The sequence below is a fragment of the Nymphaea colorata genome, chromosome 1 (genome assembly GCF_008831285.2).
Source record: "Nymphaea colorata isolate Beijing-Zhang1983 chromosome 1, ASM883128v2, whole genome shotgun sequence".
Lineage (NCBI taxonomy): Eukaryota > Viridiplantae > Streptophyta > Magnoliopsida > Nymphaeales > Nymphaeaceae > Nymphaea > Nymphaea colorata.
Genome location: NC_045138.2, coordinates 37,454,636 through 37,482,088, shown reverse-complemented (window position 1 = coordinate 37,482,088; position 27,453 = coordinate 37,454,636). Strand labels below are relative to the sequence as shown.

The 27,453-nt window shown below is 39.6% G+C and overlaps 1 protein-coding gene across 1 annotated transcript; it reads left to right on the top strand.

Moving 5' to 3' along the window:
- The first annotated feature begins 142 nt into the window (after window positions 1-142).
- Window positions 143-27,452, top strand: LOC116246385 (uncharacterized). The gene is made up of 49 exons (XM_031618243.2): window positions 143-466; window positions 2,593-2,767; window positions 2,846-2,917; window positions 3,381-3,449; window positions 3,852-3,923; window positions 4,017-4,088; window positions 4,361-4,432; window positions 4,658-4,729; window positions 5,114-5,185; window positions 5,398-5,469; window positions 5,552-5,623; window positions 5,985-6,056; window positions 6,168-6,233; window positions 6,458-6,520; window positions 6,618-6,656; window positions 6,801-6,850; window positions 6,962-7,332; window positions 7,414-7,606; window positions 7,791-7,946; window positions 8,308-8,426; window positions 8,526-8,736; window positions 9,168-9,408; window positions 10,096-10,246; window positions 10,353-10,774; window positions 12,426-12,483; window positions 13,386-13,539; window positions 15,204-15,375; window positions 15,827-15,898; window positions 16,507-16,575; window positions 16,786-16,857; window positions 16,981-17,052; window positions 17,346-17,417; window positions 17,892-17,963; window positions 18,453-18,524; window positions 18,667-18,738; window positions 18,808-18,879; window positions 19,685-19,753; window positions 19,868-19,930; window positions 21,608-21,670; window positions 21,772-21,810; window positions 22,635-22,684; window positions 22,803-23,173; window positions 23,253-23,448; window positions 23,735-23,884; window positions 23,963-24,081; window positions 24,435-24,645; window positions 24,896-25,133; window positions 25,805-25,955; window positions 26,879-27,452. Exons 1-49 carry the CDS (start codon window positions 337-339, stop codon window positions 27,242-27,244), a joined length of 6,219 nt encoding a protein of 2,072 aa, XP_031474103.2. The 5' UTR covers window positions 143-336; the 3' UTR covers window positions 27,245-27,452.
- The last annotated feature ends 1 nt before the right edge of the window (window position 27,453 follows it).

The window sequence follows — 27,453 nt, the reverse complement described above, 5'->3', positions numbered from 1 at the left end:
GCCACCGAGAGAACAGTCACGCGGTGGGACGAAATATCAGGACTGTGAATCCCCTTTATGTAATAATCTCAAATTGAGTTTTTCATTCTAATTTACCGACTGTATATAAGTCCGCCACTTCCCCTTCGTGAAGCGCGGGATGCTCGATCGCTCTTCGCTTCTTCTGCTCGGCGGAAAACCACTTACCCCACCCTCTCAATGAAACCTTCTCCAGCTCGCTTTCTCTTAACCTGAACATGTTGTTCAGATTCTGAGGTAAACAGACGCCTCTTTTCTCACTTACTCTCCGGAAAGATCAATTGCTTTTCCGGGGCATTTTCTTCCTGGGGCGTTGATATGGAGGGAATCCGGGAGGGCGCCTTCTTCAGACTCCTCCTTTCTTCCATCGCCGTCCTCTTCTTGCTTCTAGCGATGAATCCCGGGCGGAACTTCAGATCCGCAGCCGCGAAGCTCCCCGTCGAAGAAGGTGATATTTTCCCTTTGATTTCCTCCAGGATTTTACTAGGAAGCGAATTTCGCGTCGCATGGTTTGGTTTTCTTTCTTTTTCCCTCCTAACGAGTGTGGTGAACGTGAGAATTTTCTCGTGGTTATAACTTGCCCGATTGCCGGTCTGTCGATTGGAGCTTGGCCTGTATGGGAAAATCTTTCCTGGGTGAGAGATTCGGAGATCGCTTGGAAATATTTTCCTCGCATGCTAGGGGCGCTTTTGTTATTTCTGGACCCACACGACGAACTTACTGTTGCTCACTGAGGATGTTTTAGTCATTTCAAAATTGCTGCGTTGCACATGGACGTCGCCGACATTTTCACTGTTTCCATGCCGCGAAGTTATCGTGCTCGCTACGTTTCGCATTACACTCGTAAACGGCGCATACTTCTAAAATACCATGGCATAACAATTTTTTTCTATTTTCTATTTTATATTTCGTCGAAGTCTTTTCAAAATTCGGAGTCTTCTTTATTTGTTCACGGATAAAAATGTCGTTCAAGGCAAGTTTTATTGCCTGGAACCAGAGTTTTATTGGCTGTGAATCGGTTGGAAATGGTAAAAAATGAAAAGTTGCATGAAAACTAATTTAAAAATAGAAAAATAAAGTCTTTAAAAGTAATCAGTACTTGACATGTGTCCCTCTTTAATCGGCCATGTTGGTTTATCACCTACTTGATTGAAATTGGCTGTTTCTCATAAGTGGAATACTCTAAGTTGAGTTGAGACGGTACAAAATTAACTTTTATTTTATTTCTTTCTGTAGTTTGGTAGACCACTATCAATTTATTAAAATCATATAAAAATGAAAAGTTAGTCTCTTGGTTTGTCCTTCGTTTGTTTGCTAGTGGATGGATCAACCATGCACACGGTTCAAGAACCAGGCAGAAAGCGTGTTGAAATTTATTCATGTGGATCAGCACAATATTAAATTCTATTTTGATAACTTGTGAGGGTGAATTATAAGCTTCCATGAAATTTTAGGGAGTCAGTCAGATTACCCGAGTTGGCACGTCTCTCCCATCTATGCCTTACAATACCCATAACTCATCCAACTACAAAGCATTACATCCTTGTTTTACTATCATAGTTCAATCTACTTCTTCTGCTATCTTTCTGGTTTTTTAGTTGGATCCAGGAGGGTTTCGACTGAAGAGTCCGGATTTTTGTTCTTAATTAATGCCTCTCGCCTTAATTATGATATAATTAAGAACGGTCTTCCATCTAGATCAAATTGGGCGAGGAATCTTCCTTCATTACGGCACTAGAAAGCTGGCGGACCTCAGATTAGAAAGCTTGTTTTCTGTTCTGGTGGCTCTCCATCTTCCTTTCTTTTGATCAACTGAGAAAAGAGAAATTTGACCCCGAAACTCCCACGAGAACACCAGTAAAACTCCTTTATTCTGAGAAAAAAATTGCTTAGCTTTAGGCTTCTAGAAAGAGAGATGGCTATGAGAGTCGAGCTGTTACTGTGCGCCACTTAGCTGGCCCATCGCATCAATCTCTTTCCCATATGCCTGCGGCACTCGCAAGGAGTTGTTTCTAGCGTCCGTCGAACTAGCGACGGGCCTCATATCATATTATGATTATCAGGAGCCCATATGAATCCATCTGGAGAAGGCGACATCCATTCAGGACGAGAAAATCTGAGATAGCGGAGACTAATAATTTCGTCCTCGGTGTAACTTCTTTTTATCTAATTCAATCTTTTTATTATCGCTCATCCTAAAAAAAAAAATTATGAATGTCGTCTCGAATTTGAAAATCTTCTACTAATTGGATTTTAAACCAATTTGAATTAGTTTTCGTTTAAAACGAAAAAACAAAAAATATGCCATAATGGCATAATGGGTATCGACCAACATTACTGATTGCAGCCCAATAATTTGGACGCATATTTGGTATTATCAAATCACTAAGTGATATAATAAATACATCGCTAGGAGCCTATCGTCGAGGTAATTGGTTCGAATATTTCTTAATTTTTATATAAGAGAAGAGCAATAGAAGGAACAAGATGAAAGAAAACGGCCGACTTGGCGTACGTGTATTCTTGTGCATTGATTGCTACTTACTCACCATTACCCCCGTGTTGCTCACACAGTTGCTGCTCTCAAAGCCATTGCGAGTAAGTTGGGGAAGAAGGATTGGAACTTTAGCGTGGACCCATGCTCAGGGAAAGGTGGTTGGGTCACAGCTGACGCTGCCAAATCGAGTCTCAACCGCGTCACATGCAACTGCACTTTTGCCAATGGAACTCTCTGCCACATTGTTGCGATGTATCTCTCTCTCTCTCTCTCTATATATATATATATATATATATATAATCTTAGTTAACATATCCTTGTGTGAACCAGAGAACTGAAGGGTCAAAATTTAGCAGGAGTACTTCCCGAAGAGCTCAGCATCCTCAAATTCCTCCAGACATTGTAAGCCGTCCTTCACTTGTTCATACGTTTTAGTGATCTTGGCATGTTCTTGTCGTTGGCAATGAGGATGGATCGTTCTGTTTTTGGTACTCGATTCAACAAAATCGATACAAAAACTACAGTCGGATCATGAATAATTTTGGGCGGATCCTGATGTAGTACTCAACTCGGGTTTAAGCAGCGAGTCTGTCAATGCCCGATTCGGTCCATATATTGCCAATTGTACTGACTAGACTATGGGGCTATATTAATGCATGGAGGACTAAAAGTTATGACTGTAGTTACAAGAAAGCCCACTTCTTTTTTCTTTTCGAACATTCACTTGCCATATCTCATTACTTCGCCTCTGCTAAACTAAATATTTTGAAAACGTTCATTTTCCTTCACACATTCCGTCGTATGTCCTTTTGTATTCCCTGGTATCTATGCTTGTGGCTAACAAGTGGATTTTTGTGTCTAACAGTGATGTAACGCGTAATTATCTAAGTGGCACCATTCCGATTACTTGGGGTTCCTTGCCATTGGTTCGCCTGTAAGCTCAACTAGTCCCTCTGCAGTTTCTTCATTTACGATAAACCATCTATCGCTCACCATCACCTTAAAGACTGAAGAAAGCGTTGATGATCTGAAGATGCCATATGCTTTGCCGTGGACAAGGCCACCATATGTCCGACTTTCATGCCACGTGACACCATAGTCATGATTGCATGTTACTTTACTTGCCCCATACCAGGGACCGGGAAGGACTTAGTTCATCCCATGGGATTAACTTCTTGGTGTTATCTAGCTTTGAATTGTTTGCAAGTCTATATTAAATTATGAGACAAATAGTTTATTGTGATCAAGCACCACAGCATTAAGTCTATTCAAGCCAGGTAATATAACTACTACTTTATTTCTTGAAATTGATTATGATCATTTGAAAATTCTCTAGGTCCCTAATGGTTAATCGCTTTTCGGGTCCGATTCCTAAGGAGCTTGGAAATATCACCACACTTCAAGACATGCAAGTACCAAATATCCATGATATACTTGCTTCTCTGATATCCAAATTGTCTTTTACCTCAACATTTTCTGTGTTTGTCCACTTGCGATGCAGGACTTTGGAAGCAAACAAGCTCGCTGGAACTCTTCCTCCAGAGCTTGGAAATTTGACCATGTTAAATAGATGGTATATTCTATTTTTCATTTTAATTTTCAGTAATTTTCTTTCACAAGCGTTACAGCATATACTTAGCGGAATGTTAAGAACTGCTCATCTTGTACGTGGAACCCTTTGTTTAACAATCATCTTGGAAATTGAAATGTATAAAGAAGAATTGAAACTTATCTTGGTCATGCTGCCCAAATACCTTACGTTATTTGCCAACTTAGGCTCATCGTCGGTCAGGTTAAGGCCTTGAATTAGAATAGTATTCAGCTAAAAACTGGCCTTTCATGCAGGACTCTTAATTCCAACCAGTTTACAGGAGAGCTGCCTTCAACATTGTCTAAGTTGGTAAACTTGAATGACATGTAAGTGCGCCATATCTTCAATAAAGGACTACATATTTTTCATATATGTGCCAAAGATGCTGCAGTTTCATATTAAATCTGGCTCCAACGGTTTGTATTGTATTTTCTGTGTCTGCGACTGTAGGGTTGGGGCTACCCACCGCAGTTATGTAATTAGGCGTTAGTACCGTCCCTATTCTTCCATGAGAAACAGAAAAATCTTATTGTTCGTTCTTGTATCTGCAGCCGGATCAGCGGGAGCAACTTCACTGGAAGCATACCCGATATCTTTCACAACTGGACCCAGATTCGATACTTGTAAGCATGCATTTGAGCAAGTAGAAAATAGATTTACTAAAATTTGAGAGTTGGTATTCTGTAGAACTTAGAAGGAACCCAGCCATGTTAGTTGCAAGGTTTGGTGCGGCCTGGCAAGTTAGATTGATTCGATCCCGGGGCTTGGACCACTCAAATTCAAGGGGAGGATCACAGCATCTGACTGTACTGAGTTTTGGTGGTTTAATCATGTCTTTCTCTTTCCGGTCACCTACATTCAATTAAACGGAAGGATAGCTAGATCTGGTTCTACTGACTGAGAATTGGTTGCCTTGAATCATAGAGTTCACTTCCCAATCACTTTTACAATGTCTTCTCTCTTAACTTCTCGTTGTCTGATGTAGTTTTTTCTGTGAACTGAACCAGGATGATAATGGGTACGTCCTTGGAAGGACCCCTACCTCCTAGCATTTCTGCTATGGGGAGTTTGATCGAACTGTAAGTGGAACTCCCCTTTCTTCTGAGCTCTTCCGTTGAAGTCTGATGCTATACCAAGAAACTAGATTGAGTCATTCCAATTTTTGTTTTCTTCGGATATATGTTCTTTCAACTACCACTGCAACTCTAAATTTCGACGGTTCATTTACAGTCTTACAAATCTTAATTTTACATTCAGCAAACGGAGTGAACTACTTTTGCTTTATCTTCAGGAGAATTAGCGAGTTACGTGGACCAAGTTCAAGCTTTCCACCTCTACAGAATTTGACACAGCTGAAGGCATTGTAAAGTCCTCATCAAAAGAAATATCCTTGTCAGGCGTGTAATTCTATTCTCATTTGCCATTAACATGCGTGCACTGTGCAGGGTGCTGAGGAATTGCTCAATTTCAGGTCCAATTCCATCATACATCTGGAGCATGACGAAGCTACAAGTTCTGTGAGTTTCATATAATGAAAAATAAACTTTAAACAGAAACATGCTTTCTCGACCTAATTAGAATAGGTATCTTATGTCATTTAATCAATTTCTACGATACACGAGGAGAAGCCGCTTCTAGAAGATGCCCTTTAAATAATGCACATGATGTTCCTATAACTGACAATTTTAAAGTTCTTCAGCAGCTGGCTAATGACATCAAATCAAATAGAGGGCCGCCAAAATGTTTTAACTTTTCTTTTGGATGATCTGTATTCAAGATGGCTTTTGAGTATGAAAAAGTAAAAGCATGTAAAGCATGACCTTCCAGCAATCCAGTTTATGATGGTAAAGCCCTTGGCTCTTTCCTATTTGTGTGCAGGGACCTGTCATTCAACAACTTGACTGGGAAAATTCCACCACAATTTTCTAGTTTATCAAACATGAAAGATTTGTGAGTTTTTTATGGCAGAGATTAGCCTCATGTCCTTCTCCCCTCCCCCTTTTTTTCTGCTATTAGTGTTTCCTTTGGCACACTGGAAAATAATGTACTCCTTTAATGTAGGTTCCTTAGCAATAACAAGCTGACTGGACCACTACCTGGGTGGATCTATACTAGCAACAGCAATGTGTATGTCCCCTTTATCATCTTGAATTTTTACTAAGTTACCTTTGTGTCCATATCCCTCTGTTAAATAGAACAGAATGTCCATGATAACCTTGCTGAGTAATTTGTGTAAAAAGTACGTCCAAAGTTGATTGCACCCATTATTTTAGCTATAATGATGGGCATCCATTTACAGCGACAGCATGTAACATGCTTTATGGAAAATCACTACTCTGATTGCCTTGCAGGGATATATCAAATAATGACTTTTCTGGAGAAATCTTAGCAACGGCTTGCTCACCAGGGAATCTGTAAGTTACACATTTGTCATTGTTGGATTTCTCAGATGCTTTAGGTGGCCTTTGGCATTCATTAACGAAATTGATGTGTTCTTTTGTATCTATTCAGAAACATGCTGTCCAGCTTTTCTTCCACAAGTGGCAACTCGTAAGTTCCGTCTCCATTCCCTGAGTATGAATACTTGAGATAAAAATAAGCACCTTATGTTTACCAAGAAAATTTTCGCCATATTTAAAAGTTAAGACAGTCCAAGCAAGCGGACAATGCTGACAATGTCATTTTTTCTCTTAGAGTGCCTAACTGTGTTCAAAAGGATTTTCCCTGCTCTGGTTCATCTAAATGTGAGTATAATTATATGAACTATCAAATTGTTTGGAGCTTTAACCTAGTTGGTGACCGCATTGTTACCATGCATTTTCAAGCAGACTAAATTTCTGACATGATATTGGCAGACTCTTCTCTATATATCAATTGTGGAGGAAAGGAATATACTGTTGATGGGATTACATATGAAGCAGACATGGAACAGAATGGGGACTCCACTTACTTCATTAGTAAAAATGCGAACTGGGCCCTCAGTAGCACTGGGTGGTTCATGGATGCTGGCAGAGTCAACTACATCAAATCCAACCAAACGAGACTGTTGTTCAATGATCCAACACTATACATGGCAGCACGTACTACGTCAATCACCATGACATATTATGGCCTTTGCCTACAGAGTGGGAGCTACAATGTGCAACTTCACTTTGCAGAGATAATGTTCACTGATGACAAAACTTTTAGCAGTCTTGGAGAGCGTGTATTTGATGTATACATTCAGGTGATCATTCTGCCCATTGCACTTCCCAAGCGATAATTAATAGAGAGAATGATGTTCTCACTCTGTGATCTCCACATGCAGCGCCAAATAGTATTGAAGGATTTCAACGTTGAAAGTGAAGCTGGTGGCCCAGGAAGGAAAGTCATCAAGAGTTTCAATGTGAACGTGACAGACACTCTGGAAATCAGTTTCTACTGGGCAGGCAAAGGAACTCTTTCAGTTCCATCAAAAGGAGTTTATGGCCCTCTCATATCTGCAATTTCAGTGACATCCAGTAAGTTTAGCCTTTCTTGGTTTCTGATGTATTTCATTTCTACTGTCAACAAGTTATTTGAACGTTGTGTTTCTAACTTCATCTGCATTAATAAACTTGCAACAGGTCCCAATCTACTTGTATTTCTAGTCCGCAGAAATCTCAGTTGCCATCCCTAACTTTTGAACTACTTAATTTTTTGCAGATTTCGTGCCCAGAGGTTCTGTTCAAGCCCGAGACAAGATTACAGCTGCGAAGATTATCGTGATTGTCATCGCCTGTTTTCTTGCAATAACCTTCTTTGTATTAGGAGTGCTTTGGTGGAAGGGCTGTATTGGAAGCCGCAGACAGAAGGACGAAGGTGAGTGAAAAATGGGTCCCAAGATAATGGACATAGTCGTAATATTTTCTTGGTAGATCAGTAAAGTAAATTATTCACTCCTCACTTCAATTTTATGCTGAAGCTTCATAGTTGGCTCTATCTGGAGTTTATTGTGAAATTTTAACTCGATTTTTCCCTTTTTTCACACAATATGCCCTTCAATCGGCTTTTTCCTATTGGAAAGTTTGAGATTATAATTTACCTTTTACATGAAAGCGTTGAATTCTAAACTGATAACTACCTTCTCGGCTCAATCTATTTTCTGCTGGGCATGCCAGAAAGTTCCCTACTGAATATCTAAGTTTCAACCTGAAGTTCACTTGCTTCCTTTCTCTTACAGGACTTAGATGCCTAGAGAAGCGGAAACTGTGTTTCAGCCTTAAACAGATAAACGAGGCCACACAGAATTTTGACCCTGCCAATAAGATTGGAGAAGGTGGATTTGGATCAGTTTACAAGGTATACTGTCCATTGGTCATGAAGTTTATCAATTATATATTTCTTCACGGTTCGCACTAATCATCTTATTTTTCACACGCTTATGTGGCATGAAAGCAGGGGTTACTGCCAGATGGTAGAATAATTGCAGTAAAGCAACTCGCTGCGAAGTCCAAACAAGGGAACAAGGAATTTTTGACTGAGATTTGCATGATATCCACTTTGCAACATCCAAACCTTGTCAAGTTATATGGATGCTGTACCGAAGGCAGCCAATTGATGCTCGTATACGAGTATCTGGAAAACAATTCCCTCGCAAAAGCTCTGTTTGGTAAGATATATAGCATGTCCTGAGAAAGTTTTCCTCTTTTTTCTAATTATGAGGAACCCTTGAATGCCAAATCCACTAACGAGCCACTCCTCCATAAGAAAACCTCAGTTTAGCACCCAACACCATGCCTTATCATGACAACTCCATGGAAAAAGCTCAGGCTGCAAAATATCATTATTGGTATTTGATCTAAGATCTTCAACTCAACACCCATGACAACCTCCTCTTTTCTGTGTTGTGATTGATTTGTAAGGAAACGTAGTTGAACTACACGGTTCGAGCAGCCTACTTTGCATCCTAAGCTTCCACGTGGTGTTCTCCACTTAAAACCGTTCTTAAATGATCGATAAAGTACTGAGTTCGAGTTTGGCAACCGTGATTAGGCATCTTCAGATTTTGCATTTGCATGATGAAAGTGAACATACCTGCAGGTCGTGCAGCTGAAGACAGATTAAAGCTGAATTGGCCAACAAGGTACAAGATCTGCATTGGAGTTGCGAGAGGCCTTGCTTATCTTCATGAGGAATCAATGTTCAAGATTGTTCATAGAGACATCAAATCCGCAAACATTCTTTTGGATAAGAAGTTTAATGCCAAGATATCAGATTTTGGTCTGGCCAAGCTTGATGAAGGAAATGATGCGCGCAGCAACACTCGAATAGTCGGGACTGTGTAAGGATCCATTATTTGAAGTGCTTTCTCCATTTCCATTCCTTTCATAAGATTTTTAAGTTTCCTTTTTTTTTAAAAAAAATATTACTTTATTGTTTTTGTCGAGGCTTCACATTTTATGGGCTCAAAAAGGAAAATGCTCCTGTTAGTTGAGCATCCTCCCTTGTAAAGGTAAAAGTGGGCAAAAAAGTTTTCCGCTACAAAATTACCAAAATACCCATCTAATAAAACGTAGGAACATGCTTTCCTATGTTAACAGCATAACATGGAAAGCCTCAAGTATAACTTTATTTTATTCGGCATTATGACAAAAAATTTAGTGTGCTAACCTTTTTTTTCCTATGTTTTACTCAAGCCCATCTCAAATTTATGACGAATTTCCAGAGATCATAGAGGCCTAGTGGGCACTATAATTTGTTCATCCCAGTCGAAACCAACATTTTGTATCACTATATCAAGAACGAATAATTTACCAACAGGCACTTCTTTCAAATGAAAAACAAAAACACGCTCACCTTTACGTTCTTTTACGTTTCAGCGTTTGTGACAACAATTGGTTGAATGAAAAATTATACAACTACTTGAGCATTTTTCTTGTTTTTACCTTATATATATATATATCACTTCTGTTGGCTTTCAAATTAGTGTACTGTTTGAGACGATCATTTATATTGGCTACGATGACAGAGGGTACATGGCTCCGGAGTACGCCACGAGAGGCCATTTGACGGACAAGGCTGACGTCTACAGCTTCGGCCTTGTGGTCTTGGAAATAGTTAGCGGTGAAAGCAATTCAACCTATTTACCCAGGGAGAAGGTTGGAATCCTTCTGGAAAGGGTGCGATGTTCTTCTCATGAAGCTTAAAATGTCGTCATTTTCTTTACTGCAATCTTGGGGAAATGATATGCTAATTAATACTCTGCCAACTGTGCAATTAATTCAGGCTTATGAACTCAAAGAAGAAGGGAACCTACTGGAACTGGTGGACCCGAGTCTCGGAAAAAGCTACTCCAAGGAGGAGGCCTTGAGGATGCTGAGCTTGGCTCTTCTCTGCACCAACCAGTCTCCAACACTCAGGCCTACCATGTCCATGGCTGTGGAGATCCTGGAAGGCAAGGCCGCTATAGACCCGGCTTCATTAGCTCTCACTAGACAATTTACGGGCAGCACACATCCGCCAAGCGGCTGCTATCAGGACTCCATCTCTCTGTCTGAGTCGATGGCTAGCTCCTATAGTACTGATAAGCCGTCGCTGTGGATTGACTCATCAGAGACGAATCCCAGCATAGATAGGAAGGGGATTGCCTCTTCAGAAATTTACCAAAGCGATCAGAGCATGTCTACCACAGTAAGTTCACAGGTTTAGCAAGCAGTGGGTAACCTCAGAATTCAGGCAGGCCAGTGGATTCAATTCGATAGGGGGTGGAAAGAAGTTTGTAAAAATATGTAGGTATTCTGCAGATTAATTTTAGTCCTACTTAATAAATTAAGTTGATTACTCGAGATGGGGAGCTAGATTGTTGGTTAACGAATCAGTACTGATCGTGACTTCTTTCTCTATAGTTTCTAGCAATAAAACGTCAGTTAATAGTGATATAAGAGGCTGATTATTTGTTTGATACTACGAGTTATTTTCCGTCTCCTTACTGGACGGTACACGTAAATTGTGCTAAATTGAACTCTCTCTCTCTCTCTGTCTCTGTCTCTGTCTCTGTCTGTGATCAATTAACTCAATAGAACTTGTAGTGAAGTAAATATGGTGTCATTAGAATTGGAGATAACAACTACACCAGAATAATGTGTTGGGGGAACTATAAATGGAAGAAAGGTTTCATAAACATATAAAGGTCAGGAAGGAGACAAACTCATAAACCATGGGCATATAATTATTTGCTCAACACCATCATAAACATATGCAGGCTGTCAAATTAAAGCAAAGAAACGTTGCGGAACACCCGAGATAAAATCAGAAGACAAGAATGTTAAATAGATTGTTTTTTGTCCATTCAAAAAACCCAAGCGGCCACTCAAAAGATCCACAAAAACCCATCCCAGAACACTGTCCGGAGGGATCCGGAACAGGTTTGAGTTCTGATCGTACCTTCATATTCGTATGGAATATTTGAAGAATGAGTGATTTGGATCCAAATCTTGTTCTTCTGAAGTCGGTCAGCTCCTATTTCAGAAATGCTTTTTTGTCGCAAAGAATCAGAAAGTTGCATGCCCAAAAGAGCTTTCCAGGCCGTCTATCTAAAGGATGCACGGCTACAGGGGGCCGTTGAGCCATATCATTAAGAGTAAGCCATCCAGTTACTTAGGAGCATAAAAGTCATCTTATCAAATTAGACGCCGTTTTGCCTTCAAACGGCGTCTTGAGCGAGTAGCCGGACGCGCCCTAATAGTTTACTGAGTATAACACATGCGAAACTACTTATCCAATCCTTCACTTTTTTCTAAAAAAAAAAAATAAAAAAATTTCTACATTGCACCAATCGAACCAGAGGTGGCTAAAACTTTACAATTATTTTTCTTTGCAAATGATAACCACAAAAAATGCGATTTTTGTATACAAAGAAAAATAGATCAGATGCTTAAATAGGATTCGCAATATATGGTTTAATAGCCAAATTTTTAGAACATCCATCTTATACAAATAAAAGAATATATATTCATGTCTACTTTTATGTTTGATACACGAATATCACATCCATTCAGTTGGTCCGCAAAATAAAACTTTCAAAAGACATGTGAGTATTGACAATTGACTGGTGATGAGGATCGGCTATGTACATAGTAGTCGGTGGAACTTTTTTATTGGGCCGCATACAAGCAATCCCAAATAATTTAAGAGGTCAACTTTAGCGTGTTCGCCAATGTCTCCTTGAATTGAAAATCAAGCAAGCCTTACAAGAGCAACATCAAGAAAACGATCTTTGAAACTTGACATCCCTTACTTTCCCTCGAACTTATCTCCTGCTTGTCGGTTTCTTAGTCTACTTATAATAAGATTGTTCAGCTATATTCTCAGTTTGTATGTAAAAGTAGTTATATTTGGATTGAATGCAAACCTAAAAGTAAGATTCCGGTTTCAAAATTTAAATTCAGATTCAGATCTGTTATATAATCATCTTCATTTACATCCTGATCCAATTCAAACCCGAACATATGAAACAATACATCCAAATGAACATCAAAATTGGTCGTCATATTTTATCCAATAATGTTCCAAACTGAATTGAGAAAACTATTGTCTGATCAATGAGGATGGTTTTTGTAGAGACAGCGGTTCGATGCCATGAATGCCCAAATGTCATAATCACAATGTCAAGGTCTGCTGGGTCCAAGTGCAAGCCAATCCAGAACCCAGTCAAACGTGGCTGCTTCAATTCGTTTACCAGCCGCTGCTCAGTTACCAACGTCTTAGATTCCATGTGCACATTTAATGCCTCTTGGCTTTATCTCCCGTGTTCGCATCGAACTACTTTTTCTTCCTTCTGCTATCTAACCTATCTTAACATAAATTTGCTAAAATTATGCTTCGAGTAAAACATTTATACATAAAAAATTGATTGCCTTTACAGTACTGAAATTTTAATAGTAAAAAAATCAATATTTTTTTTGGATGAAAATGATTTTGAATAAAAGCAAGTCTGATGATAAATTAATATTTATAAACATGCAAGCATGTATTTTTAAAAATGGTCTCCTTTTTGTCTCTACTCGAAGAGTTGTCTAAGGATATACTTTTTTTTTTCTCTCTTACTATTTATGTAAATGCAATTATGCTTAACAAAGGGTAGAACAGTCATTGGCTAATTTCCAGGATATTTCTTCCTCTCTACCTCGTTCAGATTTCGTTCACAGAAGCTGATGAGCTGGCGTGGAGAACTCGCTCTCTTCCCTACTGATATCAACCGAGAGAAGATCGATTAAGCTTCGTTTTCGTCATCGCTCGATCGTGGATGAGAACTGAGAGTCGGTGAAGGAGAGGGCGAACGAGATGGAGAGAATCCGCCACGGCTCTTTCCGCAACCTCTTCTTCCCTTCCTTCTTCCTCCTCTTGTTGCTGCTCGCCGTGAATCCCGCGCATAATTTCGGAGCCGACGCCGCGACGCTCGTCGCCGATGAAGGCAAGACTTCTCACTCTCTTTCTCTCCGCCAATCCATTTTTAGTTTTCTCTGCTGAATTATCCGGCAAGCTTGCCTACTTTTAGCGCGTCGTCTAAATCTGTCGACTTTCGGTCCTCCTCGAACGTTGATCTTTTCAGTGATTCCTGTGGACTATACAAATTGACGATTGATTGCGCAGTTTTTAGGTCAACTGGAACCGTTTGCCACTTGCTTTCGTTCCGGCAACGTCGCCGGACGTTCTTATTCCGGTTTTTCTGAATGTCATTTAACTAGTCGACGATGAATCGTCCCGGAAATCTCTGCGATGGAATCTGGAAGAGCAGAATCCGTACGTACACCGGTTTGTCGTTCCTGAGGGGCATTTATGTGATTTCGCTTCTCTGGCCGCGCGTAGGGAGAGGGCAGTTTCGGCAATGTATTTAAAGAGACTCTGCCCCTTTGTGTCATTTTGTATAAAGACCTTCTGCCCTCCGGCCCATCCAGTGGGACGTCATCGCGCGGTTACCGGGTTGGGTCTAAAAGCGGACGCCAACCTGACCCGATGAAACCGCCCACCTTGCTGCCGGCTTCAACCAAAATTCCCCCCGCCTTCGCTGCCGGTGGGCTGCCGTCCCTCGCTGACATTGACCCTTCCGTTCGCATACTGTTTCATATGGGGGCTTAGACTACCTTTTTTTCATATGTGCATGCTTGTTCTTCCTTGAGAGGGCATTCAATGAGCCTTAATTCTTTTCCGCACTAAGTGTCGTCAATTTCATCTATTACACACCTCTAAATCAGACAAGGTCAAATATATTTTTAGGTAATTTACTTTTGATATTGCGTCATGTACACTTCTTTTTCTTTTTCTGCCCATTAAATAGACAAGACATGGGAGGCCCGAGTCTAGTACAAAGCTGTCGTCCGCAGAGGTTACGTCGGCCCCCACCCTCTCGTGTTAGGAAAATGATGACCCACTAAAAGCCACTGCGTTGCTGATCAATGAAGGGCATGTTGTATATTGTTAAATGGTCTTCACTTTCTCTCTCTTTTTTTTTTTTTAGTAAAGGGAGTGCTTTCACATTTTTTCTTTTAACTTAAAGAGTATTTTCGTCATTTCAGGCACACGGAAAGATAAGAATGTAAAATGTAAATACAATTTGAATTTGGATTCAGAATCACACTATTTTTAAAATTGTTCTTCATAAAACCATGCTTGGTGCGGTCTCGGCCCTGCCAGGCTTTTCGTCGACAGACCAACCCAAGCGGTGCATCCTAGCAGGGATGACAAAAGGTTGGATATAGGATTTTTCTGAAATCTGATACGAACTCAACCACGTTACTCCAGGTCCACCTCTGTATCTGAAAATTTGACTATGGGGTTTTAGCCACTGAACGTATGTTTGCCCCATCAACCGATATGTCAGTAATTTTTGACACGACCAGTATCGTGCTTAAGAAGAATTTAATGAGATTGTACCTTTCGGTATTTAATCGATAATGTTTCTATATAGCCCTCTTAACCAAAAAAAAAAAAAGAAAAGAAGGGAATACCAACTCTATTGAAATAAGTTTTAATGTTCCATGAGCCCATTATTTTTAAAATGGCGCATATCGCTTGTCCGTATTGCATTTCAAGCACTTGAAAGTGGTGACTTTGATTTTCATTTCATGCTTTGAACAGTAGCTGCTCTCAAAGTGATTGGAAGCAAGCTCAAGAAGGTCTGGGATTTCAATGTGGATCCTTGCTCAGGGAGTAATGGGTGGCTAACGCCGGGCTCGAGCACAGCTGTCATGAACAATGTCACATGCAATTGCTCTTTTGCAAATGGGACTGTATGCCACGTCGTCAGCATGTAAGATTTTTCGATCCCTCAAAGCAAACCGTTTATAGAACAATAGGTGGATTGTTTTATTATGTATTTACTGAAGAACGTTCGTTAAACCGAAATTATTTTCCAAAAAAAAAAAAGCACATGTTAGGACAAGTTTAGATAATAGGACCAAAACACATTTTCATTCTGAATAGCCTTGGGGATGCCAGGTTATTTACTCGCTTTTGAAAAACAAGTTTTGCTAAAAATGGGTTTCGGCAAAATTCAAACGAGCATGAAATGAGCAAAACCATTTTTACCTCTAAAAATGGTTTTAGAGTGATTCAAATGCCCCCCATGAGTTGAACCCGTATATCTATTCCCCTGTCCCAACAATACTAGAGTTTAGAGAGCACCTCTCTCTCTCTCTCCCTTACAAATGATCGTTCCCATTGTTTCCTTGTTAATTCTTTGATCTTCTCATATGAACCAGCAAACTGAAGACTCAAAATCTGACAGGAGTACTGCCTGACGAGCTCAGCAACCTTCCTTTCCTACAGGAAATGTAAGCAATTCTTTGATTTTGATGCACATTGTTTCCATTGCCTTCTCCAACTTGTATGTCATGCAATTCATTTCTGGTTTTTGGGGATTCTGGATGGAGGTTCCGGGCTTTTAGCCTTCCGTTGTTTCATGCTTAGTATTCTTTTTTCTTTTTTACTGTACATCAATTCCTTTTTAATAAAGAAGGGACTAAGCTCCCCAAAGTTTCCATTGGAAATGTCTGAGATAAACTAATGTTGCTTGATTTGGTGGCTTGGAAAACCGGATTCAGAATACGTTTCGGATAAACAAAAGAGAGAGAGAGAGAGAGAGAGAGAGCGAGAGAGAGATTGGGTGCGTCTCTGATTCCCTTGATCCAGGCTGAATTTCAGTTTAGATTTTCCCTGATCTATCCACACCTGGAGAAATGAGGCCGAGATCAAGCAAGAGTTGAATCTGGACACGAGTTCCTCATGATCCAGATCCAACTATAAAATTTGGATTCAGATCTTCTTTTTTGCAGCAAATTGGATACTCTAGAACATGGGGAAACGATATTGAGTTGCATCCAACAACTGAGAAAAAAAAAGATCCTAGACTTATGGCTAACAGTGATTTTGTTTTGTACAGAGATCTAACACGTAACTATCTCAACGGATCAATTCCACCAAGTTGGGGTTCCTTGCCATTGGTTTCATTGTAAGTTCCCTTTAATGATGAATTCCGGTGGATGTCAGTTTCTGCACAATTCATTGTCATAGTTGTACCATTGTGGAGTTAACTTAAAGGGCTTTACCAGTTCTCTGAAGTGGATTCAGGCCTGCTTTCTTTAAAACTCAGTAAAAACGAAAAAGAAAAAAATCCATTTCATAGTGATTGCCTTGATTTTCCAATCTGTCCTCTGTTTAGGTCCGCTATAGTGAACCGCATATCAGGGCCGATACCAAAGGAGGTCGGAAACATTAGTACCCTTCGAGAGCTGTAAGTACCAATTTCTTTTTTCCTTTTCACCTGATGGAGATAAGCTGGACGAATTGGACGCGATGGTTTTGGTTTATGTTTATTAACCATATCCCTGTTGTTCTCTTTTTGTTGTCATTTCAGGGTTCTGGAATCAAACAGGCTTGAGGGAGCTCTTCCACCAGAGCTTGGCAACTTAACCAGTTTAACAAGATTGTATGTCATTATCATTCCTTTTAATTCGTATCCAGCTATCACTCAAACTTTTCATTTACTTGGTCCACATATTTAATATATTATATATATATATAGGATCGTTTTAAATTAATTTTAATTTTTTTAAATCTGAAAAAGACGAAATAGAGGAATTGTTCCGATCCGAAATGAGCGGATGGCTTGTAGCTTTTGATGACAGCTTGTCACTTTTTTTGATAATTATATGCCCATTTTGATTGGCATTTACAAAACTGATACTGGCACCGTATTTCGACCTTTGGTTATCCGTGCAGGGTCCTGAGTTCGAACTACTTCACAGGGGAGTTGCCCTCAACATTTGCGAAACTGGCAAACTTGACCGAGATGTAAGTGAATCACTAACACCGTTCAAACGATGCATGCGACCTAACCCCAATTAGACTATGCTGATAAAACTCTGCTCCCTTGTTGAACTCCTTTTAAGTTCTCACCCTTTTCAGATGAGCTTGAAGGCTTCAAGTCCAATCCAGCCTTTTGGCCAGGTGGACTCAAGTTTGAGTCCGGTCCGCCATTTTTCCTAAAAAAAAAAATATTTAATGAATGCATGTGGTGCAAGGTGTTCTTGGGCGGTTGGCCATCTTTATTTCTAACATGCAATAAAACAGTGCCGTTTGTGATCTTTTTTTGGAACTTCTTCTTTTTTTAGTCGTGGAATCTGCATTGAATTGTGTGAGAAAGTTGGATGAACTACAAGCAGCTGAACTTACTGAACTACAGATATAGTTGCATCATTCTGGACCTGTTTTTGCCAAGATGTGTGTGACAAAATTTTAACGTTCTTTCTTTTTTTGCATGCGCAGCCGATTTACCGGGAGCAACCTTACGGGGACGATACCTGGCTTCATCGAAAACTGGACTCAGCTTCAAACCCTGTATGCGCACCATTGCCCTTGAATCATGTGAACTGTTTTCTGCATTGATGCTCATCGGTTTGTACCGGCTGACAGGCAAAAGACCAAAACTTAAAAGTCTTCCAAAACACGCCCAATATCGGTGATGCCTTTTCTGGATGTCTGGTTGGTGGCAATGTTTTTGGCCTACACGAAAGGTTTTTACCAAGTAAATTACTAGGAGAAAAAAGTAAGGCAACGCTAGCATTTGCCTTTTCTGGAGGGTAGAGAAAGTTTGTCGTTTTGATAAAGTACAGTTGAGAAAAAAATTGTGTCACAGAAAAACTGGTCAAATTAAACTTTCTAAAATTTGAGCATGTTTTAACAAATCTTGTAAAACATTCAAGAGGAAAAATTGCAGCATTGCACAGATGTTTAGCAACTGTGTCGTTTCGTGTGACAACCAAATTAAGATTTTAAAAGCTAAAAGGTAAAAGCACGCCTGACATGTTCTGTGTTAAACTGAATCAGGATGATAATGGGTACTTCTATTGAAGGTCCTATACCTTCCAACATTTCTACCTTGGCGACTTTGCTTGTTCTGTAAGTCCATGATCTTTCTCTTATGCTTTCATTGAAATGAACTGGACTACTTCGGAATTGGTCCACTGTGGATTTCAAATCTGAGATCCAAGACCGATAGAGTAGTTGCTAATTCTGTATTGTTGATTGCGGTGGTTAACAGGAGAATTAGTGATTTACAGGGACCCGGTTCTAAATTCCCACCTTTGCAGAATTTGACAAATTTGAAAGAACTGTAAGCGCCTAACCAACTGCATGATAAATTCGGTTTTGAATTTTTCACCAATATGCATGAATGCTGCAGGGTACTGAGAAATTGCTCGCTTTCCGGTGAAATTCCATCATACATTGGGAGCTTGAAAAGTCTTCAGATACTGTAAGTTTCTTGCATGTATAGTGATGAGCTTAGGAGTTAGTTTGGAGTTGCTTGGAAAACCTCTTGGTTGGTCAGGCCACTGTGCTCCGGTGGAGCGCTTTGTAAGCAGAGGCAGTCTTCCAGCTGCTGGCTGCATCGAGATGAGCTCTCTAAGATTCATTCTTGTTTTGAGAATAACATGAAAATAGTCATACATTGAAATTTTTTAAAGAAATAGTATACGCTTGGACTTACTGCCTCGTGTTTCAATTTATAGTAGGTTGGATCCCGAACTGAATTATGCTGTTGGGTTGAAATCCACCAATCAGGTGGCCAGATTAGCTGGGTTGCTACAGGTTGATTATTCCACCTCAAACGTGGGGGGCCGTGGGTGCATGGCTGTCCTTTGCTGGATGATTTTGCGCCTCCACAGATTTTGCAAATGCGGTCTGCATGAATGCCTTCTGAGTTTCTGCAGACCTAAATACGAAACATGCTGAACTGCTCATATGATTTGAAATTACATCGCTAAATACACAGAAATATCATAGAGATAATTATAATGATTGATGTCGCCAGTGTTTTTTTTTTAAGTATATGGACCATCAAAAATTACAGATGTTAGAACATTTTCGCAGGTTCATCTCATAGATTATGATATCTGATCTCCTATGAGCTAGATAATAACAAAATTCTTTCCCCGTATGGTGCGGGTTTCATTTTTTAATACAAATTGGTTATTTGTTTGAATAAGTTAGTAGATTAAGGGAACTTGTCATAAAGCATGCATTCTGTTCACGAAGCATGGACCTTCTGCTGTTGACAGGGATCTTTCATTCAACAACTTGACAGGAGCCGCTCCACCATCCTTCACCAGCAAAACACTAAAAGATGTGTGAGTAGTACATAATAAAGTTTTATTATAAGTTCTAGGAGCCCCATTCCATTGTTATCAAAACAAATATTTTACTCATTATTCTGAAAGACAAACACATTGTTATCTATGCAGGTTCCTCAGCAACAACAAACTGACGGGTTCATTACCTAGCTGGTATAACAACAAAATGAATGTGTATGTATCATGTATCCCTTCTGCGCGTCTTGTCATTGATAAATTATCATACTCCTTTACTTCATAGTTTAAGGCCTCGATCTTGGTTCTCATTCTTTTGGTGAGTGGGAGAAGTTTCCCATCGCCCAGGTAAGAGTCGGCCTTCTCCCCTCCCCTTGCCCCTATGCTCCAAAGTTGTCTGCTTAGTGTGGGGCTCCTTATGCACATCGGCTAGTGTACTATCCAACCCACTGGTACTAAATGGACTGACGCTAATGCCAGTCAAACAAGTGACCAGCCACATGCCCGAGCTGGTGTGCCATAACCCCTCGAGGTCTTGGTTCTCATTAATTCTATAGAGAAGCCTCGGTGGGACGAGGACTTCACTACTTTGTAGATGCCACGCCTGCCAAAGCTAAAAACTAAGGAAACCGGGGATAGGAAAAAAGTAATGCAAACTAAATGACGTGCGTCAGTTTTTTTCGAGAACTTCCGTGCACGAGTCACAAAGCTCTCCTCGCTTTCCTGGTTCTTCATTCAACGACAATAGCGAGCTTAAATACAAACGGATCCATCAATTAGGATCGAAGGGCACAATTACAGGAGAGTGTTGCTGTGATTTTTTTTATCTAAACAATTCGTTTTTAATTCTTTGTCATTTCTGTTTTTAGCAATCTTGTTCTTCCCAATTTCTTTTGCATTATAACTCCTGTCAACTTTGCATGTGTCACCATCTTTGCTTTCATGTGCACTTCTTGTATCCTTCCTGGTATTTATCTCATGTTGTGTACATTTCTCATGACCTCCTGCTAAACCTCGTACCTTGCCCTGAGGTTCAAACTCAGGACAGGGACAACAAGAAAAAGATTTAGACTATGTGGGCAATGTCGTGGAATTTAACTCTTTATCTATAACCATCTTGAATGCTGGCAATTGCATGCAGTTTCATACGCATGTTATGGAAAGCGATCAGAAGATAAAAGAATTCTTACACTTTGCCGCCTTCCTGAAATTATCTTGTCTTTTATATGAGATTATTTTTTTCTTTCGTGGGATTTATTGAGTATGTAGTAATTTTGGACTAGAATCAGAACAAAATGATATATATAATATACCACGTGGGAAAGTTTGAGAAGTGGCGTTTGATAGTCTGGGATCTTACATAAAAAAGTGTATTTTGGGAGATCTTTGGTAGCATTGATTTTAAGGTCAGATTGAAAAGGAGGGGTTAAAGGGCAAAACATGTGGGGATTTTGTGGGGCATACGCCCCACAAAGCTATTTTGAAACCCTAAATTTATGGTCTGATTTAGGTGGATATGAGTCTAGTTACATAAAGCAGCCCAATGAGATCTGGGCCAATGGACCTAACTGGACTTTACTAACTATATATTTAGTGTTCCATGAAAAAAAGTTTTTGTTCTGCTAGGTGAAGGATTCTAAACTTATTTTTATGGATCTATTGTGAAACAAACACAACCTTACGGATTTAAAAGGGGATGGACTAAATGATTTGTTGTCTTAGTTTCTAATCCTATTTTTGGATAGGAAATGGGAACCAAAGCTACGAGGAGGCTCCTCAAGTTGAATCCTCCAATTGAGAATCTGGGCTTAGTGTTGAACTGGACTGTGTCGTTACAATTATCATATCCATAACTGCTGAACCGTTTTCCGTTCTTTTTTACTTCCGTTCTTTCAGGGACTTGTCAAACAACAACTTTGTCGGTGCAAATTCAGTGACGTGCCAACCTTCGTCGAACGTGTAAGAATACTCGCTTCTCGGTTTTGTTTGACTACATCTTTAAATGCCACTTAGCTTTGCGTTAATCTCTTTTGACAGTTTCCCATTTCTTTCTGCTCCAGGAATCTCTTATCCAGCTTCTCATCTACAACTGACAATTCGTAAGCTCCATATTTCTTCCTTTTGAGAATCACCACTACCTTGACTACTCGTTGCTTTTGGGTTTTCTAGAAAAACAAGTTTTTTTTTAAACTGGACATGCTTTCATTAAATGAAAATCGAGATCCTTGTGATGGGTAAACGTGATTCTTAATGGATCCACCCTGTTTCATAATTTTTCTTTTTTTGTTTCGTGATTTGCTCGAAACTCGTTTTACAAAAAGACGAATGAGATTTTTGAGGAATTGACTATTAAGGGAAAAAAGGACTTTAAAGAGCCCAATTTTATTTTTCGAGGGAAGGCCGTAAGGTTTTTTCTTCTCCTCAACGGGCCAAACAATTACTGCTCTTCTTCTTCATTTCCCATATATTTCTTTGCATTTTTTCCTCACTTGCTCTTCCTCTTCATTGTTTCCATTTTTTTTCTGTACTTCCGACTCCTCCTTCCCATTGTCATAACGGAAAGATAAATATTCTTAATGTGCATTTCAGATGTTTTCTCTTGGCAATTTTTGTTTTGGTAATGCAAAATAAGAGCCTTGGCGTGTAGAAGTTTGGAGTTTGGAAATTGTGTATTTGATGGTTGCTAGTCACTTCTTTGCTTTTTCGCTTCACGATTTCGCTTCTGATTTGCTTTTAATTTATTCTCCAATTCCCTCTTCCTAATAGTTTTAAGCGCCTCGCTTTCGCTTCCCCTTCCCAAGTCTCTTCTTGCTTCCACAGTTGGTAACTCAGTTCATTCGACAACCCCACCAATATTATGAAATGCAAGAATCGATAGTTCTAGCATAGCAAGATTCCTAATAGCTTTGCGTTTTTCCTGTAGAGCTTCTGCATGCTTAAGGAAGGACTACCCCTGCTCCGGTGTAGCAAAATGTAAGTATTAACGATTTGGATCATATGAAAATTATTAGCTTTAATCAATTGGCTGTGTTCACGATGAGATACTTTTACGAATTTGGCGATGAGTCACTTTTTGAAATGCTGTTGTCAGATTCTTCCTTGTTCCTAAATTGTGGAGGGACCACATATACAGTCAATGGAAGTACGTATGAAGGGGATCAAGGAAGTACAGGGGATACCGTATATGCCGTCAGTAGCAAAGGCAACTGGGCTTTTACTAGTACTGGATGGTTTATGGATAATGGTAACCCCAGTTACATGCCAACCAACACAACCAGCTTGTTGATGAGTGATCCAGCATTATATATGACAGCACGTACTTCACCAATTACCATGACCTATTACGGTCTGTGTTTGCAGAATGGAAACTACAATGTCAGCCTTCACTTTGCTGAAATAATATTCACAAATGACCAAACTTATACCAGTCTCGGAGAACGTGTCTTTGATGTATACATACAGGTGAAGAAATTTTCATGCTACTTCAGTAAATTCTTTTCGTGATGAGCATATAGTAACCTTTGGTTTGTTCACCATGCAGGGTAAACTAGTGTTGAGTAATTTCAATATTGAAAAAGAAGCTGGTGGCCCAGGTTATGAAGTCATCAAGATTTTCAGCGCGAATGTGACGGAAAACACTTTGGAGATCAATTTCTATTGGGCAGGGAAAGGGACAATTGTAGTTCCAGAAAAAGGGATTGAAGGACCTCTTATCTCAGCCATATCGGTGACACCCAGTGAGTTGTTTTTCGTTTCCAATTTTATAAATGACGGCATTGTTGCAATGTCTTACTTCAACTTATTGGATGGATCTCTCTTACACGGGAATGAATTATCTGCAACTCTTGGGGATGCTTGGCTGAATTCCTTGGTCAACTCTAAGTGGCATCTTCTTACACGTCCCTGCTGAAATTTGAATTCCACCATACGGCTATAATATGAATATCGCGTAGCCAAATGTTCGTCTTTGATCCCCTAAAATTTCTTGGTAGTCTAATGAACCTATCACATGCTTTCTTACAGACTTTACTCCTCGTAATTACGATGAAACTGGTCGAACGATTTCTACTGCAGTCATCATTGTGATTGTTATCGCTAGCTGTGTCGTCATCTTCATGGTTTTAATGATCCTATGGTTGAAGTTCCGACGTGGCAAAGATCCACTACACGAAGGTACATAGAAATCCAAGTACTTATGCATTTAAATTTATACTTTATAATAAAGCTGAATACTTCATTTTCTCTTCACAGAACTTAAAGTTCTTAAGAAAGAAAAGATGTATTTCAGTTTTGGTGAAATAAAAGCAGCCACTAATAACTTCGACCCGGCAAACAAAATTGGAGAAGGCGGATTTGGACCGGTCTTTAAGGTGCGCCTACTGACATCCTGAGTTGCGGTTCTCTCGCTAATATTTATCTTCATGCATATTACTATGTTATCAGTAGTTGCATTTTACAAACGAACTGAGCATCACATGTTGTGCATTCCTAGTCATAAGTTAAAATGCATGAGTGTGCAGTCTGTCCTGAAGTCCTATTTTTCACTGCAAAAGCAGTAATGCAAATAGATGATTTCCCATACTGGCACGGTTGGAATGAAAGGAATGTTTGATGTACATTACGGCGGCAATCTAGACAAAACGGCCTTACCTAGGCAATCATAATGATTATCATCAGGGCATCTTCTTTGTTTCCTTCTTAAGGCATACTTTTGTGGAAGCAGGGCAGTCTACCAGATGGCAGGGTCATTGCAGTTAAACAGCTTTCATCACGCTCAAGACAAGGTAACCGAGAATTCTTGAATGAGATAAGCATGATATCTCCCTTGCAACACCCAAATCTCGTGAAGTTGCATGGCTGCTGTACTGAAGGCAATCAGTTGATGCTAATATACGAATACCTGGAAAATAACTGTCTGGCACGAGCTCTCTTTGGTAAGATACTGGTGTGTTAGATTGGAACTTTACATAACTATATAATCTGCATGTATGATATATCCTTATTTATCATTGAATACCATGAATATTGTAATAATGGATAATCTGGTAGTGGGTTGGCTCATCAAGCCACGCAAACCAGAAACAGGGCACTGCTGGATGACTTTGGGATAAATGGTAGAAGGATATCCTGTAAAATAGTTTATGCGGAATTCAGACAAATACATGACAATTCTCTCATTTATAGGGCCCCCTGAACACCGATTAAAACTATCATGGCGGACAAGATACAACATTTGCCTTGGGATAGCGAAAGGCCTAGCTTATCTTCATGAAGAATCCAGACTGAAGATTGTTCACAGGGATATCAAAGCCACAAATGTTCTTCTTGATAAAGACCTCAATGCCAAAATATCAGACTTCGGTTTAGCAAAGCTTGACGAAGAGGAGCATACACACATCAGCACTAGAATAGCTGGGACTATGTAAGTAACCATTTAAGTGTTTTTCCTACAAGTTTTGGAGAAATAAAGGTAGCTTGCAGTGTTTTATATTTCAGTTGTCGTTATTCAAAAGACGGAAAATTTACCGTTGGAGTTCAAGGGACAATCTTTCCTTTCGAAATTCAACCAAAAAAACGTGGAATGCTGTTGAGCTATAGATCAAAAAGTGAAAATTGTCTTGATGAGAACCTCTTTACCTGCCTCTAGCACAAATCCTACTTTTTCTTTATTGTTGAGAAATAGAAACGATGGTTATTCCAATAATAGTAATTAGCTATTTTATTTTAGCTGGAAGTATAGCAAATATCCGGTCTTCACCGTTTACAAAAGCAAGAGAAAGAATTATGACGACCCTACATCCACGAACTCACACTCACTAAATCTTTCGTATGCAAAAGCGAGTACTAGATCTTCTCTCATGCTCAGGGTAATCTTTATGGGTTACATGATAATTGTTGTGTGTAATTGAATTGGCTCCCCCGCAGTTTTTAGCGGTATCTTTTCCTTCATGAGATTCTTCATAGTTGGGAAGGCTCTTAAGTGTACTGTCCTTGCTATTGCGTTGATAATGCTGTATTGTCTTTTCTTGGCATACATTGAGGAGCCGTTACATGGTTTTCATTTACATGATCGTGTGGTTGTGATCCCAACAGAGGATATATGGCTCCTGAATATGCAACGAGGGGCTATTTAACAGCAAAAGCAGATGTTTACAGTTTTGGGGTTGTAGCATTGGAAATCGTAAGCGGCCAAAGCAACACAAGTGCATCGACAAATGAAGATTTTGCTTTCCTTCTCGACAGGGTATGGCTCTTTTTGGTCAGTTTCTCTCATAATTTGACATGAAAGTCCTCCTGTTGTTACGATCATTCTTCGGCCATGCAATCAGAAAAGGATGCAAAAAAATTGAAGTTCTCTTAATTCAAGTTCGAGGGAAGAATCATGTTTTTTTAATGTCAAGTTATTGGTTCTAGTCACACCCCCCCCCCCCTCAGCTTTATGTTTCCTTTTTAAGCGTCCCTACCTTGAGAGATGCTGACATATTCTCCCTATTGTGCACCAATTTTCAGACTCATCCCTTACTTTTTCCCCGGCATTCCGAAGTAAGTAATCGAAGTAAATTTGTCAACACAAAACTGTCTCAGTAGAACCAAAAATCTTTTGGGAAAAAAGCCAAAAATGAAATATCACATTTTTAGTATCTTTTCCTTTTTCCAGAAAAAAATGGTTTTAATGTTTTTTTAAATATTTTAATCATTATTCAGTTTTTGATATTTTTTTGGTAACAAAGTTAGTGGGAAATCTCAATGTTTAAATATTTTCTATTATTTTTTGTATTTTAAAATTTAAGATTTCCATCGTTTTTCTGAGAAAAACAAACTTCTCTATTATCCGAGAAAACCCTCGCCGAAGAAACCTTAAAATGATGTTTGTGAGAATGAAAATGAGATAAAGTAACAAGTCGATGATTTGTTTTAAAATTGCAAAACGTCTGTTGAATTTTTCAATTACAATTATGCAACAATGGTTTTGTTAATTGCCTGTAAGTAGGATGAACTTGGAAGAAAAAAAAAAGGTTGTTAGCTCTGATGTATCATTTAAGTTTCCATTGGCATATACACAAAGCGGAGCAATTCAGTTGGCTGTCTTCATCATGCTTTGTAACAGTATCTGCATGATAAAAGAAAATGAATTACTAACTGCCGCTGTGTATAATCCTTCATCAGGCATATGTGCTACAAGAGAGTGGGGAGCTCCTGCAACTGGTGGATCCGAGCCTAGGATCGAAGTTCTCGAAGGAAGGGGCCATGTGCGTGCTCACTGTGGCTCTTTTGTGCACCAGCACTTCTCCAAGTCTCAGACCTACAATGTCCACCATTGTAGACATCCTTGAAGGGAGAGCCGGGGTTGAAGAGACATCGACGTCGAGTGGCTACTCGAGTGGACACTCTCAGAAGACCAACCAGCTGAAGCCGCAATACATGTCTCAGGACACCATGACTCAGTCTGTGCCATCAATTCATGAGCATTCGCCATGGACAGACACATCACAGTCGGTTCCCGATAAAGGGCTACATATATCTGGAAGGTAGCGAGAATAGTGTGTGTTATGTATCACATTCGTTCATTTAATGTGGCTCCTCAGCAATTCCTTACATTGTGCAGTTTTCTTTGTATGTTATATTGTAATTTTGTAATAGAAAATAAACTTATTTGCAGGAGTTTTTTCAGATATTCAAAATTCTTATAAGCTTGTAAATGGAAACATCAACTTATTTGCAAGGTTGACAAGTTTTGCAAT

Excerpts from the sequence above, each read along its gene's own strand:
- LOC116246385 (XM_031618243.2), top strand. The coding sequence starts at position 337 with ATGGAGGGAATCCGGGAGGGCGCCTTCTTCAGACTCCTCCTTTCTTCC. Across the intron at positions 15,376-15,826 it reads GTATGCCACGTCGTCAGCAT|CAAACTGAAGACTCAAAATC; the intron begins GTAAGATTTTTC and ends CATATGAACCAG. Across the intron at positions 17,964-18,452 it reads TGGACTCAGCTTCAAACCCT|GATGATAATGGGTACTTCTA; the intron begins GTATGCGCACCA and ends AAACTGAATCAG.